This window comes from Carassius gibelio, chromosome A9 (genome assembly GCF_023724105.1).
Source record: "Carassius gibelio isolate Cgi1373 ecotype wild population from Czech Republic chromosome A9, carGib1.2-hapl.c, whole genome shotgun sequence".
In the NCBI taxonomy this organism is placed as follows: domain Eukaryota; kingdom Metazoa; phylum Chordata; class Actinopteri; order Cypriniformes; family Cyprinidae; genus Carassius; species Carassius gibelio.
In genome coordinates, this window is record NC_068379.1 from 10,662,796 (window position 1) to 10,680,066 (window position 17,271).

The window sequence follows — 17,271 nt, forward strand, 5'->3', positions numbered from 1 at the left end:
AATTCTTATTTTTACTTTTTAGTTTTATTGTTATAGTATTGTGAATCTGTTGTAAGCTTTAATAATGTTGTTTTCAACAATTTTAATCACTAGTTCACTAGTTCAATACCCTTCTTGTTCTCAAGAAAAATAGTATTTTTTTCACATTGATTGGGCTGTGTTTTCGTTAAAGGGATAGTTCACCCAAAAATTCATATTTGATGTTTATCTGCTTACCCTTTGTTTCTTCAGTAGAACACAAACAAAATGTTTTACACAAACTGTTGCAGTCTGGCAATCTTATAATGGAGGTGAATGGGAATCATGGCTAAAACATACATTTAAAAAAATAAATAAAATAAACCCTGTGGGTCTTAATAATAGATTGATGGGTGAAGACACAAAATATCAGTCTGTGCAAGACACTGAACAGTATTCATATATGAATTTTTTTTTTTAACTCACGCAATGCCCGAACTGTTAGATCTCTCCTGAGCTTGTCTTTCTGAGCACATTCTCAGCAGCAGGAGAGTGAGGGGTTGTGTTCCTCTTCTTGCTTTATTGAGGATCACAGTCTTATAAGTTCATTACCTCCATCTATCTCTCAAATGGAACATTGACACCTCTAATAGAGATTGTAGACAAGAGTGTAATTGTTCATTTTGAGAGAAAGGTGGCAGTAATGCTCTTATAAGTCTGTGATCCGCCATAAAGCATGTAAGCAAGAGGAAGATGCCTCACATGCCTGTTACTGAGAACGTGATTTTTTGGTAAACTATCCCTTTTATACAGTGTACAGTCTAATATTGAAAAAATTTGTTTTGTCCTTGTGTTTGGCCCACATTTTTGGATTTAGTTGTTTGTGCTGAATTAACTCCTCTCCCACGCTCACTTTGCTGTACATAGTCCACAAGAAGTGGTAATAGCTTAGTGGACACCATCAACACAGAAGTGAAGAAAGAGACACACCATTCCTTATTTATGAATCATATTGTGGCCTAATGGTTAGAGATTCGGACTTGCAGTCCAAAGGTTGTGAGTTTGAGTCTTGGACCAGCCTTACAAAAAAGTAGTATACTTCAAGTTTATTTTACTAAGTATGCTTAAGTAAAGTTCAAGTATATTTTTAAGTATACTTTATGTAGTAAGTATACAAATATCAGTGTTCTAGTAGTATACTTGTAAGTGTACTGTTTCAATATTCCTTGGGACCAAATTGGCCCATTTTCTAGTATATAAAAGTATACTTTTAAGTATATTTAAGTATAACAGTAGCAAACTTTGAGTACACAACTAGTTTACCTCTATGTTTGTAGTTTGTACTGCAATTAAACTAAAAGTGAGCTTACAGGTTTACTGATAGTTTACTAAATAAATACTTTGTACACTGAAGTATAGTCAAAGTAAACATTTTATACAAGCTTCATGCATTACCATTTGTAAACACTTTAATGTGTTTTATAACAAATAAAGAAATAACATTTTGATCAAAAAGCTGAAAAAAGACAATGAACTGGATTCAGAATGATAATCAAAACGTAGACAGAGTCTGTCGACACCCCAAAGCTTGACTTTAATTATTTCCTCTTCATCTGTCATTTTATTCCATAACGTTACAGTTTTGATGCTGTTTCATGTCAGATTACGTGTTATTATCTGACGTTTCTTTTTCTTCTTCACTTTTTTTTGTGTGGAAATGCTGTACAGAAGATATGTACTAGCACAAAACAATTATCTACCATAAAACATTGAAAACACAGATTCTAGGGGTACAGCTAAAATATATTTAGAATTTTTGTAAGTATAAGTCAAGTATACTTAAATGTCATTTTAAGTATATTTATGAGGAGTACATAAAGGCAATTTCTGAGAAGTACATAAAAAGTACATTAAAAAGCATACTTTCCTATTTTTAGTTTAAAAGAAGTATAAAAAATAGCACACTTGAATAAACTTCTTTTTTGTAAGGGCAGCAGGGATTGTAGGTGGGGGGAGTGAATGTACAATACTCTCTCCTCCCTCAATACCACGACTGAAGTGCCCTTGAGCAAGGCACCAAACCCCCAACTGCTCCCTGCATAGTGTTATCTGTGGTTCCTTCACTCCATAGGCCTCTCTATAGGGGAGTCCGTTATGTTTGGTACTTGTTTTTAGTCTGTTGACTGGAGGAGGGAATCTTTTTGTATTGTGTAGCCACTAGATGACAGTGAGAGACAAGAAAAGATCAAGTAAAGAGAAGAGGAGAAAGAATACAGAACTTTTTACAAAAGAACAGATATTACATTTGGCAATGAAGTAATTCTGTAAATCTTTGTTACATATGGTGTTCCTAAGAAAGTAAAGATATTGCTTTGTAATGTTTCAAGACAGTACCCCAATGAATATGCTTCAAAGAAAAGGGGAAATGTTGTGTCTGCAAAGGAATCATGTAGCCATTTGACGGGAGTGAGAAGAGAAGAGAAGAGAAGAGAAGAGAAGAGAAGAGAAGAGAAGAGAAGGAATACAGAACCATGTCTGTGCATGCTTCTTTATTTTTTTTACAAAAGTATTGACATTACAGTTCTTTCCCTTTGATTATTACATCAGATTAAATTTTTCAACAGTTTTCTCTAAATCTCAACAGTTATATCTTCCACTTAGAGGGCAGCCACGGTCTAATGGTTAGAGAGTCACCAGAAGGTTGTGGGTTCGAGTCTCAGAATGGCAGGAATTGTAGGTGGGGGGAGTGAATGTACAGCTCTCTCTTCGACCCTCAATACCATGATTGAGGTGAGGCCCTTGAGCAAGACATCCGGGCACCGCAGCAACACCCTCCTGGGTGGAGGTCTGGTTCCTGTGGTCTTGTGCTGAGGGTCATCAAGGCGACGAGGTGTACGGTGACCTTGGAATCAAGAGTGAAAGAGACTAACATTAGCGTAGATGCAGTTGATTTAGATATTCTATGTATCAAATGACCAGAGTTTTGATAATATCTCTGGTTATTTTCTTAAACCTTGTGCAAAAGAACGAAGACCTGTGTAATGATATACAAATCTCCATATTCATCGGGAAGAAGGAGGCGGGAACCGGCGCACAATCAAAACATAATTTTAATATTCAAAATAAATACAAAACGGTGCACCAGCCCCTCACGGCCGACTGGTGCGCATAAATAAAAAGCAAACACATAAAATAATGTCCCAGGCCTGGTCCTCTCTCGTCCTTCACTATAGTCGCTCCAGTTTTATATCCTTCCATCTCCTACGTGGGACTCGATACTGGCGGTGGGGCGCAGGTGTAGCTCATCTCCAATCACTACACCTGGCCTCACTCCTCGTTCCCACGCCTCTCGGCCCCGCCCCACTCGCCACAACCTGTATTTTACTATATTGAGTCTCTAAAAGCACAGCAAATACCTGAGAATTGTGGTAGTCTCTGTTCCTAAATCTAGCTATTTAGATCAGGTGCTTTCACATTAATTTGAATTAACTGAATTCTTAAGGCCTGAAATCTTAAGGCAACTGAGCATGCACTTGATCCCAATTTGCAATTTGCTTATAGTCCACATAGAGGAGTATGGAGCCAGAAGAGTCTCAATAAAGATAAATGCACACACTACAGTCACATATGCACACATAGGATTTGCATTTGTGAATCTTGAGTGCATTTGTAAATGTTGTTTGCATTTCTGAATTGTGTGTGTATTTCTGATTTTTGTGTGCATTTCTGAATTTTGTATGCATTTGTGAATCTTCTGTGCTTTTTAAATTTTGTGTGTGCATTTGTGAATTTTGTGCGCATTTGTGCATCTTGTGTGTGTATTTATGAATCATGTGTGTGCATCTATGAATCCTGTGTGTGCATTTATCTTTATTGAGACTCTTCTGGCTCCATAGAGGAGCAGAGGATACTATGTTACTTGGCTTAATTAAACATTTGGTTGGAAATGGTTTTCATGTTAGCCTTCTATTTGTTGATTTTTTTGCCTCAGCTTTTAACACAATTTAAGTTTTGATTTTTAATTAGTAGAATTTTAAAACATTTAGGATTGAGTAACAATGTTGTGGGCTGGATTGTTGACTTTTTAACTAACAGGACAAAAAAGCGAAAGTAAATGAAATGTGACCATGCCTTAAGGTGTTGCAAATGATAAAAAGACACTCAGCTACTCAGCATACTACTACTTACAGTATAGTTGCATTTTGGACACTGTTTCATATGCTGTTTTATACATACATAGTCTGCAGTATGTAGTAACAAGTAAACCATGCTAGTATTCCATCTGTGTGAGTGTTTAAGACTGTATGTTTATCTAATTTGAGTGTGTAATCATGTTTTTATTCTTGCTATGTTGTATTGTGATGAATCGATAACATACAAGAGTAGCTACATATATCCAGTTTAACACTTCAGTTGTCTAAATACTTGTATCATTCTGTGTGTGTTTAGCTCCAGCGGTGGCGCATTCAGCAGGAGGAGGCTGCCGAGTTGGAGGCTACACTTGCTGCTAACTGGTTCAAAGAGGAAGAGGAGAAACTGAGGAAGGAACAGCAAAGAGAAAAGACTAAAAGAGCTCAAGTGAAAAAGCAGGTGATGTCATCATTAATTAAAGTCAACATGAAATCGCATTCCCAAACCATTCACCTCTGTGATGTGACAGATTATGGACAAAAATTTGTTTGTGTATGTGTTGTGTGTTTTATTTTTTTTTTTATTGAATGCTTGTTTAATGTAATTATTAGTCCCTTGAGATAATACATTATCACTGATTGGTGCACTCCGAAAAACCCACTGTACTTATATAGTTTATATATATATGTATATATATATATATTGTTACAAACACGTCAGGTTCCACCTCCACACAATCACGGCGCACACCCTCACCTGAATTCTAACCATCACCACCTGATCCTCATCACCTGCCATCCATCACAGCACTATAAAAGCCACACACACGCACCCAGTCATTGTCCGGTCACGTTCGCGACAAGATCATTCATCTGCGCTAACTGTAACGACTAACTCCTCTTAATCTTCTCTCCAAGGATATACTCTAAGGATTACTTCGCCTTCATCTTCTCTCCAAGGATTAATCCCGGAGACTCCTCCAAACCCCCACGGTGTGTGCGTGTGTGTTCACCTCCTTCCCGGCACGGATCCCAACTCCCATCCACTCCTCACTACCTGCTCCTCTGCTTGTGTCTTAAAATAAACATCTACTTCATCTGTTACTCCTCTGTCTCCGAGTGATCCGTAACAGATGACCGGACCAGCACTGAGAGACGCAAGCATAAGCCTCACGGACCCCTTCCAGGAACTGGTTGACACACTCCGTTGGACACTCATGTCAGCACCCGCATCACCACCACCAGCGAGCACTTCCGCTAACCCCGTCATCTCTCCTTCACCTGCCATGCACGCCAGTCCCATGGCCCGGCCAGTGCCCTACTCTGGTTCGGCGGAGGAATGCAGCGGTTTCCTGCTTCAGCGTTCACTGGTCCTGGAGATGCAACCACTCTCATATCCAACGGACCGATCCAAGGTAGCCTTTATAATTTCCCAGTTACAAGGCAAGGCATTGCAGTGGGCAGACTCTCTCTGGACCCAGAATAATCCTGTAACCCAGTCATATTCTAGTTTCATCGAACACTTCCGGGAAATTTTCGGCAAACCTGCCTGGGACTCCTCAATAGGTGAGAGACTTTACAACTTAAAACAAGGGAAAATCTCTGTCAATGATTATGCCTTGCAGCTCAGAACTCTGGCGGCCTCCAGTGGGTGGAATGAACAGGCCCTGCTCACTACCTATCGTCAAGGACTGGATCCCAGAATGAGGTTGTATCTCACTGCATACGAGGATACCATCAGCCTTGAGCGATTCATCCAGCTATCCATCCGCTTCGCCACTCTTCGTCACTGTTGTGACAATTACTGCGGCTGATGTATCTCTTCCAGTTTCCGCCCTCCTCGATTCTGGGTCAGCCGGCAACTTCATCTCCGGCGTCCTCTGCCGTCAGCTCAGGCACCCTACCAAGGCCACGCAGGCTGCTTACCAAATCCACACAATCACCGGCAGGCCGCTAAGCAAGAAATATGTACGCCACTGCGTGGGCCCTATCTCTCTTCAAACTGGACCCCTTCACCACGAGGACATCCATCTGCTGGTTCTGGAGGATTCCACCGCTGACGTCATCTTAGGGCGCCCATGGTTGGAGCAGCACAACCCGGTGATCTCCTGGAAGAACGGAGAAATCCTGAAGTGGGGCGAAGCCTGCTTTCAATCATGTATCTCCGGCTGTCCTGTTCCAGCAGAACGTCCCCACGAACCACTACCAGTCTACTCCACATCTGTTGAAAGCCCTGTCGAGAATCAGTCCATCTCCATACCCAAGTGCTACGCCCCCTTCAGCGATGTCTTCTGCCCTAAGCGGGCCTCCAAGCTGCCTCCACACCGGCCGTGGGACTGTGCTATAGATCAGCTCCCGGGTGAACCAGTGCCAAAGGGACGGATTTATCCCTTATCCGTCCCCGAGGAGAAGGCCATGGAGGATTACATCAGGGAGGCGCTGGCTCAAGGATACATCCGCCCATCTACCTCCCCTGCTGCTTCCAGCTTCTTCTTCGTGGCCAAGAAGGATGGAGGGTTACGGCCATATATCGATTACAGAGCTCTCAATAAGATAACTCAGAAGTTTCGTTATCCTCTTCCCCTCGTCCCAGCGGCCCTAGAACATCTCCGTGGTGGTGCCACTGTGTTTACCAAGTTGGACCTCCGCAGCGCATATAACCTCATCCGGATACGTGAGGGGGACGAGTGGAAGACCGCCTTCATCACTCCTACTGGCTACTACGAATACTGCGTGATGCCGTTTGGACTTATAAACGTCCCCTCCATATTCCAGGATTTCATACACGAGGTGCTCCGGGATTCCCTTCATCAGTTCGTCCTAGTCTACATCGATGACATCCTGATATACTCCCGGAGCCAGGCAGAACATCAACGCCACTTTGCGGAGGTCCTGCAACGCCTGAGGGACTACCAACTCTACCTAAAAGCAGAGAAGTGTACATTCCATCAACCCTCAGTGCAGTTCCTTGGATATACCATCGAAAGTAAGCGCCGTCAGGGACTGGCCCATTCTTAGCACCATAAAGGAACTACAGCGATTCCTTGGCTTCGCCAACTTCTATAGACGATTCATTCAGAATTTTACTACTATCACCAGTCCGCTTACCAACCTCCTTCGCCAGAAGCCCAAGTCCCTGTCATGGACCACCGAAGCCTTCCAGACCTTGAAGCAGGCTTTCACGACCGCCCCACTCCTTGTGCATCCAGACCCGGACTTACCCTTCATTGTGGAAGTGGATGCATCTACCACCGGAGTGGGAGCGGTCCTATCCCAGCAGCAGGGGACACCCAGCCGTCTCCATCCATGTGCCTTCTTCTCCAGGAAACTCAACCCGGTGGAGGTTAATTACGACATTGGTAATAGGGAGCTACTGGTCATCAAGCTCGCCCTGGAGGAGTGGAGACACTGGCTGGAGGGAGCCAAACACCCTTTTCAAGTACTCACAGACCACAATAATCTGGAATACCTTAGAGCAGCCAAGAGACTCAATCCCAGATAAGCCCGCTGGGCGCTATTCTTCACCCGCTTCCAGTTTACCATCACCTACCGCTCTGGGGCTAAAAACACAAAGGCCGATGCTCCAGATGTTATGCACCCGAAGAAAGGTCAGAGAACCCCAAACCCATCCTTCCGGACAATGTCATAGTCGCCCCTATCTCCTGGTCTGCAGAAACTCTCCCTCCAGCTGAGGGCCCCAACAACAATCCGCCGGGTTGCCCACCAGGTCTCCAATACATCCCTCGGACACAGCGCACTCCTCTCATCCACTCCACCCATGTATCACCTGGCACTGGTCACCCGGGGGTCAATGGAACCCTCTCGTTGCTACGTGAATACTTCTGGTGGCCCAACATGGCCTCGGATGTCAGAAGGTACGTGAGTGGATGTAGCAGCTGCACCATGTCAAAAAGTCCTCGCCATCTACCATCTGGCAAACTTCATCCTCTGCCCCTTCCCAACCGCCCGTGGTCACACCTAGGGGTGGATTTCATAACGGACCTTCCACCCTCTGATAACATTCCTGTATTCTGATAATTGTGGATAGATTTTCTAAAGCTTGTCGTCTTCTTCCTCTGAAAGGTCTCCCTACTGCCATGGAAATGGCAGAACTGATGTTTAACCATGTCTTCAGGTACTTAGGCATTCCAGATGACATTGTGTCAGATCGGGGCCCCCAGTTCATCTCCCAGGTATGGAGAGCGTTTCACTCCCTCCTAGTGTGGCCATCAGCCTGTCCTCCGGCTACCACCCACAATCCAACGGGCAGACGGAAAGAAAGGTCCAGGAGATCGGACGCTTCCTCCGTACCTTCTGTCATGGCCACCAGAACTCCTGGAACCAATTCCTGGGGTGGGCCGAGTACACACAAAACTCCCTCCGTCAACCCACCACCGGACTCACACCCTTCCAGTGCGTACTCGGGTACCAACCGCCTCTATTCCCCTGGTCTGGAGAGCCCTCAGATGTTCCCGCGGTCGACTATTGGTTTCGGGAGAGCGAGAGAGTCTGGGACGCGGCCCATCACCAACTGCAACGGGCGCTCCGTAGACGCAGGATGACAGCCGACCTTCGCCGTTCCGATGCCCCCCAGTACCAACCCGGTCAGAAGGTCTGGCTGTCTACCCGGGACATCCGCCTGCGTCTACCCTGCCGCAAGCTCAGTCCCAGATTCATTGGCCCATTCACCATCACCCAGCAGATCAATCCGGTCACATACAAACTCCAACTCCCCCCTGATTACCGGATTCACCCAACCTTCCATGTCTCACTCCTTACACAGAACCTGGCGAGACGGAAGCCCCCCCTCTTCTCCTCCTAGATGACGGCGCAGCCTACTCGGTCAAAGACATCCTGGACTCCCGGCGGCGTGGTGGACAACTGGAATACTTAGTGGACTGGGAAGGATATGGTCCAGAAGAACGTTCCTGGGTCCCACGCAACGACATCTTGGACCCCACCTTGCTGGATACCTTCCACTCCATGCACCCCAACCGACCTGCTCCCAGAGGAAGAGGATGCCCACCATGTCGTCGGGGTCCCCGGCCCTCAGGAGCGGGCCCTGGGGAGGGGGGTACTGTTACAAACACGCCAGGTTCCACCTCCACACAATCACGGCGCACATCTTCACCTGAATTCTAACCATCACCACCTGATCATCATCACCTGCCATCCATCACAGCACTATAAAAGCCACACGCACGCACCCAGTCATTGTCCGGTCACGTTCATGACAAGATCATTCATCTGCGCTAACTGTAACGACTAACAAGGATATACTCTAAGGATTACTTCGCCTTCATCTTCTCTCCAAGGATTATTCCCGAAGACTCCTCCAAACCCCCACGGTGCGTGTGTGTTCACCTCCTTCCCGGCACGGATCCCAACTCCCATCCACTCCTCACTACCTGCTCCTCTGCTTGTGTCTTAAAATAAACATCTACTTCATTTGTTACTCCTCTGTCTCCGAGTGATCCGTAACACACACACACACACACACACACACACACACACACACACACACACACACACACACACACACACACATACATATATATATATATATATATATATATATATATATATATATATATATATATATATTAGTGCTGTCAATCGATTAAAAAAATTTAACTAATTAATCGCACATTTTTTTTTAAATTAATCGCGATTAATCGCAATTAAAAGACTGAAACTTTTTGGATATGTAAATGTAAAATGTAAATAATTAATGTAAACTCAAGACAAAGAAACTATTTAAATTCAAAATATGATTGTTTATTGGAATTTTTGTTTAACTTGTAACACAGATTTTCTCATGTAAACAACATACCTGCAATAAACCATCAATATCCTCCAAATTAACTGTTGGCTTGAAAGCCATATTTATTACAGAAATAAAAACACAGGCATGTAAGTACCATTTGAATTTCAAAACAATCAATGCCAATAAAAAACAAAAATGATTTCCATGTTGAAGTCTAAGTGGACTGCAAAAAAATTCCAAAGTATAGTCATTGCCAGTGCTTTACGTGGGCCAGTACGCACCGGTACTGAGTACCGCCACTTCCAAATATAGCTCTTGAGCGTACCGCCACCTCTCCGTGCGCCCAGAACGTGCTTGTAGCGTACCGGTACGCTCATTTGGACATCTGTTTTAATAGAGGTTTTAATCTTTTACCTGCACTGCCGATTTTCAGAGCGCCCTTCACAATGCAAGCTTCCTAATTCATCCCACCCAGAGCAGAAACTATTACCCATTCACCCTTAAGTTATACAAGTGAATAGCGCATGTGTCGCTTTTCCCACTGTTAAGTGTCAACAACTCAACGTGGCACAAATTTAGATATTCATTTATGTAATTAATCTATAGCCTATGCACAAAGACAATATGATCTTTTTTTCCCCTTTTTGTTTTAAAGCTTGATGAAGAGAGAGAGCGCAAGTTGCTGCAGCTGCGAGGAGGACAGTGATGCATGCGTACAGGAGTGATTGACAGTTCGCGGCACTGTGTACAAAAAATACTCCGCTACACAATTATTTCGTTATTTTCGTTTAAGCTTATTAACGTTAGCGTTACAGAAAGGTCTGATTTATGCACTGTTACAGTCATTGTTTTTTTGATTTTTTTTAAACAATGACATTTGAGTTCATGATTTTAATGTTGCTGTTTCTTGTGGCAGACTAAATGAAGAGTAATGTTTCTTGTGGCAGACTGAAGAGTAATCCGGCAGAGTTTTATACTGAAACTTTCCGTCTAAAAGTCCTTCCTTGGTCTTATCCATATTTCTTTGCACGTTGAACACACATAGGCCACAACTGGAAATAAAAAAACTGCAACCGCGTTAATTGCGTTTTTTTTTTTTTACGCGTTAAATATTTCCAATTAATCGAATGCGTTAACGCGCTAATTTTGACAGCACTAATATATATATATATTTTTTTTTTGTTTTGTTTTGTTTTGTTTGTTTGTTTGGGTGGTAATATTAAGCCTATTATATTCTTAGTAAACAGGGGCCGTACAGTAGGTAAATCCGATCCTGGTCAATACTAATGACAGACTCTTTCTTTCTTTCTCTCTTTCTTTCTCTCTTTCTTCCTTTCAGATAAATACATTCAATGCAGAGAAGCAGAGAAAACAAGAAATGCAGAGAAAGAAGGATATGGAGAGGCTTGCAGAACTGAGGAGAGAGATAGAAGAACAGGTGCAGAAAGATAAAGAAAGGTAAAATACTTTGGTTGGTCTTGCAATTTAGCAAAAATCTCGTAATCGCAGATTATTATTATTATTTTAATGTGGCACTCAAACTGCGTCAAATAACAGTTATAGTGTCAAGTAATATATATATATATATATATATATATATATATATATATATATATATATATATATATATATATTTTTTTTATTATATATTTGCTTTAAAGAATTTATATGTATTAATAATAAAGAATGAGCAACGCAAAGTAAATAAAGTCAGTATAAGTGTTAAACTAGAGAACTTAAAGCGTATGCAATCAGGGTTTATGAAGAGTCATGTAAAAGGAAACAAAATCAGCAAAACGGTGTGGGAGAGAAGGAGAAGCGGCGGCCCTGCTTCAACCCGGTCTGGAGAGCTTTTAAACATCCAGGATACTAGAAGCAATCCCACAGTCCTGGAGTCAATTATAGGCAACACGCCACACCTGTGCTCTGCTCACCTGTAGGGGAGACGCAAAGGCAAAACGAGGAGGAGGAGCCGGCAGGTCCGTAACACCCCCTCCCTTAAGACAGAGGCCCTTCAAAACAGTCAAAACCCCACACAACAAATGACAAAATATTATTATTATTTTTTTATATATAATTTCTATAAACAAAGTGAGCACTTAACTTTAGTTTAAGGGATGTTAACAGCCCATATACATGGACTGGACAAAAGAACTCTCGTCCACAAGCCCCAAACTCTTCTACCCTCCAACAGCTCCAATCGCCCTCCTCCATACCAAGAGCTCCAGCAAATCCCGGGACCTGGAAAGCTACATTTAAAGAGACTAGGCAGAAGAAGAGTGGAGAAACAGGAAGAGAGAGAAAGAGATATAGGACAAGACAAAATATTCACTCCAGCCCACCCGGAGCACGGGACGAGGCGTCAGCCATCACATTGTCCACGCCCCGAATGTGCTGTATCTGCAAGTTATATGGCTGCAAAAATAAAGCCCAGCGCATAAGGCGCTGACTAGGACTCTTGGAGGAATGTCAGTGGATTGTGATCCGAGTAGACAGTCATAGGAACAGCGCCCCCAGCTAAGTACACATCAAACTGTTGTAGACCCCAAACTAGCGTCAATGTTTCCTTCTCAATAGTTGAATAAATCAACTGATAACAATTAAACTTTCTTGAGAAGTAACATGTTGGCCTATCCACCCCCTGCTCATCACTCTGCAGGAGCACCGCACCAGCCCCAACTTGGCTTGCGTCAACCTGCATCTGGAAAGGCTGATCTAAGCAGGGTGCCATCAAAACTGGGGCAGAAGTCAACAACAACTTGACATTATCAAAGGCAGTCTGAGAGGTCACAGTCCATTCAAATTTAACTTCTTTTAACAAGTTAGTCAAAGGGGCTACTACCGTAGAAAAGTTGGAACAAAAGCTGCGGTAATACCCTACCATACCCAAAAATTGCCGCAACTCGGTTGGGTGGTAGGAACAGGAAACTTATCAATCGCCACCACCTTAGCATGGACTGGCTTCACTTGCCCCTGCCCTACAATCTTTCCCAAGTAGACCACTGTAGCCTGGGCAAACTCGCACTTGGCTAAATTTACAGTGAGGCGAGCATCAACCAACCTAGAAAAGAGAGACCGAATACGGTCCAAATGTTCCGACCACTCCTCGCTATACACAACTACATCATTGAGGTACACAGCGCATCCCTGCAAACCGGAAACAACACGGTTCATAATTCGTTGAAATGTGGCTGGAGCATTTCGTAAACCAAAACTCATAACAGAGTAAGAATATAGCCCAGAGGCGGTAATAAAGGCTGAAACTTCCTGAGCTCGAGATGACAACGGGACTTGATGATATCCTTTCAATAAGTCAAATTTACTCACAAACCTTGCAGATCCTACACGATCAACGCAATCTTCAACCCTTGGGAGTAAAAAAGAATCTAATTTTGTGATGTTATTCAGTTTACAATAATCGGTACAGAATCTATGTAATCAGGGTTACTGACCAATATACAGGATGAAGCCCAACTCGAATAGGAAGGCTTAGCCAACCCATTATCCAAAAGGTACTTCACCTCTGCCTCTAGATGTCGATGTTGACACGCCATAGAACCGCTGTCTTATTGGTTCTGCATTACCAATATCAATATCATGCTCAATTAAATGAGTACATGATGGTGTATCTGAGAATAAAGAAGGAAAATCAGACAACAAAGATGACAGTTTTGATGCACGCTCCTCTGGCAAATGTCCAAACAAAGCATTTAACTCTGCCAGTTTCTCAGAGTTCCTCAAACGAGGTTTCAGCACACAGTCAACAGGACCTACCACATCCTCCCCACTACTTGCTGCCACCATGTAGGGAGTCCCAAGGGCCCTATGAACCTCAACAACTGCAGCTAAAGAAACAGGCATAACCCGCTCACCAGACTCTGCTGCCCTAGAGACTGAAAACCTGTCATAATAGGGCTTCAACAGATTTATGTGACAGAGCTGAGTGGAACGCCTACGATTTGGTGTAGAAAGTAAATAATACAGGTCTGACACCTGTTGAACAACCCTATAAGGACCCTTGTGTTTTGCAAGGAAAGGCAATCGGCAATAATGCCAACACCTGATCACCAGGACTGAACACCCTCGGCTCAGCATGACGGTCATACCAACTCTTCATTTTCTGTTGGGCTTTAGACCAATCTGGCCAAAGACCAGATCATTAGGCGAGAAACCCGTGCTCTCTTGGGTAACCTCTCGTGCCGCCAACATTAGCCATGGGAGCCCCTCTTCCCAGTCTCTGTTAAGCTCAACACAATACCCCCTGAGAAGCGACTTCAGTGTCTGATGAAAACGCTCCAGAGCACCTTGGCTCTGGGCATGATATGCACTACTAAGCTGATGTTTCACACGCAACCGCTCGAGCACCTCTCTGAACATGCGTGACATAAAGTTAGAGCCTTTATCACTCTGTATAGTTTGAGGGATACCGAAGATGGAAATAAACTGTGAAAGGGCTTTCACCACAGACCTAGTTGTGATCGTACGCAAAGCATAGGCAGACTGACACATCACAGTCAGTAGGTAAACACACCCTGACTTAGATGAAGGCAATGGTCCCACACAATCAATTAACAAATGTTTGAATGGTTTTCCTATAGCTGGAATAGGTTAAAGTGGAGCTGGCTTTAACACCTGATAAGGCTTCCCTGTCAACTGGCATACATGACAAGTCTTATTGAAGGATGGCACATCCTTCTTTAGGCGAGGCCAATAGAAGTACTTCATAAGACGGTCATAGGTCTTTCTTACCCACAAGTGCCCAGCTATATCCCCATGAGCTGTCTGTAGGACCAAGTCTCTAAACTTAAATGGCACTATCACTTGAAACACTGGATCCTCGACCCCTTCGTCAGTGTGGGAATACCACTTCCGGATCAACAACCCATCCTGAATAAAATAACCCCTTGCTGCATTTCACAACTCCTCAGGTGGTAACACCCCAACAAACAGATCTTTTAATGTTACATCCTCCTTTTGAGCTGCCACAACATCACTATGAGCGAGAGATGGTGGTAGATTAGGCACAACAGCAGACTTAAACTCTCTACTCGGAGAAACATCATCATTAGAGGCACGGCTCATAGCCCGTGTCACGGCACAAGCTGTAAAGACAGTCAAATTCTGACCACGAACGACACTGTCAGCTGCAATAGAAGGAACATTGTTAACAACTACAGGGGGCGGTATATCATGCCAGACACGTTCTCCTGCCAAATTGTTACCTAAAAGAAGATGGACGCCCTCTATAGGTAAGGAAGGGTGAACTGCTATTTTTACTTCCCCTTCTACCAAATCAGACTGCAGATTAATCCTGTGCAATGGAACAGAGACAACCTGCAACCCAATCCCCCGGACTAAAACATTGTTCCCAGTACTCGAGTCTGCAGAAAAAGGCAATACAGACTCCAAGATAAAAGACTCAGATGCCCCTGTGTCCCTAAGCATCTTAACTGGCACTCGGTTGGAACTACCCACCAGTGAAACTAAACCATCTGTAACAAAAGGGAAGTAACCACTTCCACCAATCACAGCTGAATCAGCTCCACCGTTTCTCTCATTAGCCCAAAGAGACCTCAGGCCTGATAGCTGAAATGACGTCACAACGCCCTTAGGTTCAACCTCAGTCTCACCCATCAAAACCTTGGCAGGTCTAACAGATTCAGATACAGCAAGTGTGACTCCCCTATCAACCTCAGTACCCTTTCTCTGACTTTTCCCCTTTAAAACAGGACAGTCTTTCTTCCAATGCCCCTTTTCCAAGCAGTACTGACATACATCAGCATCATTCTTATCCTGACTGGCAGGTGTAAGCGCAGAAAACCTAGAATCTCTGAGAAAACTCACAGCACCTTTGTGTGACTGATTAGAGTGTGAATCTATTCTACTCTGAGTTGGTGACTCAAATGAACCTAAAGAAGAAGACCCCAAAGCTCTATTGAAATGTCAAATACGTTGTTCCTGATAAACCTTACCTGTATTGTTTTCTTTTAAACTATACTTGTGTGTCAAAGCAAAATCATCAGCCATAACTGCGGCTTCCGCTGTGGTTTTCATCTTATGCTCAAATACATGGGTAGAGACACGCTCAGGAAGGATATTTCTGAACTGTTCTAAAACAATCAGATTAGACAATTCTTTAAATGTAGTGACTCCTACTGCAGAGCACCAATGATTAAAATGGCTGTACAATTCCCTCGCTACCTCTGTATACGTCTGTTTATCTCCCTTCCTCCAGCTACGAAACCGCAAACGATAAGCTTCAGGAACTAATTCGGAAATTTTAAGCACTGCCTCTTTTACCTTGACATACTTTTTTCTATCTGGTACAGGCAAAGCAATAAATGCTTCTTGTGCTCTACCTTCCAGAACACTTTGGAGTAACAACGTTCTTTCAGAGTCAGACCAGCCACGGTCATCAGCCACACTCTCGAATAAAGAAAAGAAAATATCTGGATCTCTCTCATTAAACTTTGGCCGCAACTTAACCATGCTAGATATATCAGGGGAATGCACAGACCCCCTAGGAGCAGTACCCTCATCCCCATCAACTGGAAACCTACCTTCAACACTCAGTCTCAGCCTTTCTACAGCTACATCACGTTCACTTTTTATTCTTTCCATCTCTAATTGACACTCTGCCTCACGTTGAGCTTCTCTTTCATTCCGATCTGCCTCATGTTGAGCTTCTCTTTCATTCCGATCTGCCTCATGTTGAGCTTCTCTCTCTCTACGTTGAGCTTCCCTCTCTTGACGTTCTGCCTCACATTGAGCTTCTCTCTCTTTCTGTTGCATTTCCATCAACACTTTTTGTTGCTCAAACATAAGTGACACTTTAGAAAACTCTGTCATAATTGGTGTTGATGTTTCTCCTAACTCTAACTCATCCATAATTAGAGATACAGGTGATGAAAGAATATTCCTAACAACCAATTCAGCCTGAAGTGACACTCTAATCTGGGCTAATTTAGCTGTTCTGGGTAAACCTAAGTCAAAGTTATAATGGTCACAAACCTGACGCAACTGATCCTTTGTCAAATTTTTCAAAACCTCCACGGATGGAGCTACAAAAAAATCCTCAAAACTAGCCATACAAATGAAACGAATTCTACAGCATACAATTCTTGCAGATAGGCTACTAAAGAAAAACGAGCTCACCTTTCAAATGCAAATGTGGCCACAACACTGCGCATCAGATGAGACAAAATGGAGCTGCCCTATAAAAAGAAAAAAAAAGAAGAAAAAAAATGATCCTCTTCATGCATTTCCCAAGGACAGATTTTTATTACACAATATCAGCGGAGCCTTAACTCCTCCGACAAAATGCCGTTAAAGCAGGCTTCCACGACGGTCCCTTTTTTGCCCAGGTTAGCACAAAAATAACAAACTAAAATAAAAAAAAATAATAACAAACATTAA

General features: G+C 43.3%; 1 protein-coding gene across 1 annotated transcript in view; it reads left to right on the forward strand.

Moving 5' to 3' along the window:
* The window catches only part of LOC128020222 (coiled-coil domain-containing protein 148-like), a 123,105-nt gene that overhangs the window by 85,888 nt on the left and 19,946 nt on the right, over positions 1-17,271 (forward strand). The window contains exons 11-12 of the mRNA XM_052607003.1: positions 4,408-4,548; positions 11,195-11,313. Of these exons, the coding sequence (XP_052462963.1) occupies positions 4,408-4,548; positions 11,195-11,313 (260 nt within the window). The remainder of the gene's footprint in view (positions 1-4,407; positions 4,549-11,194; positions 11,314-17,271) is intronic.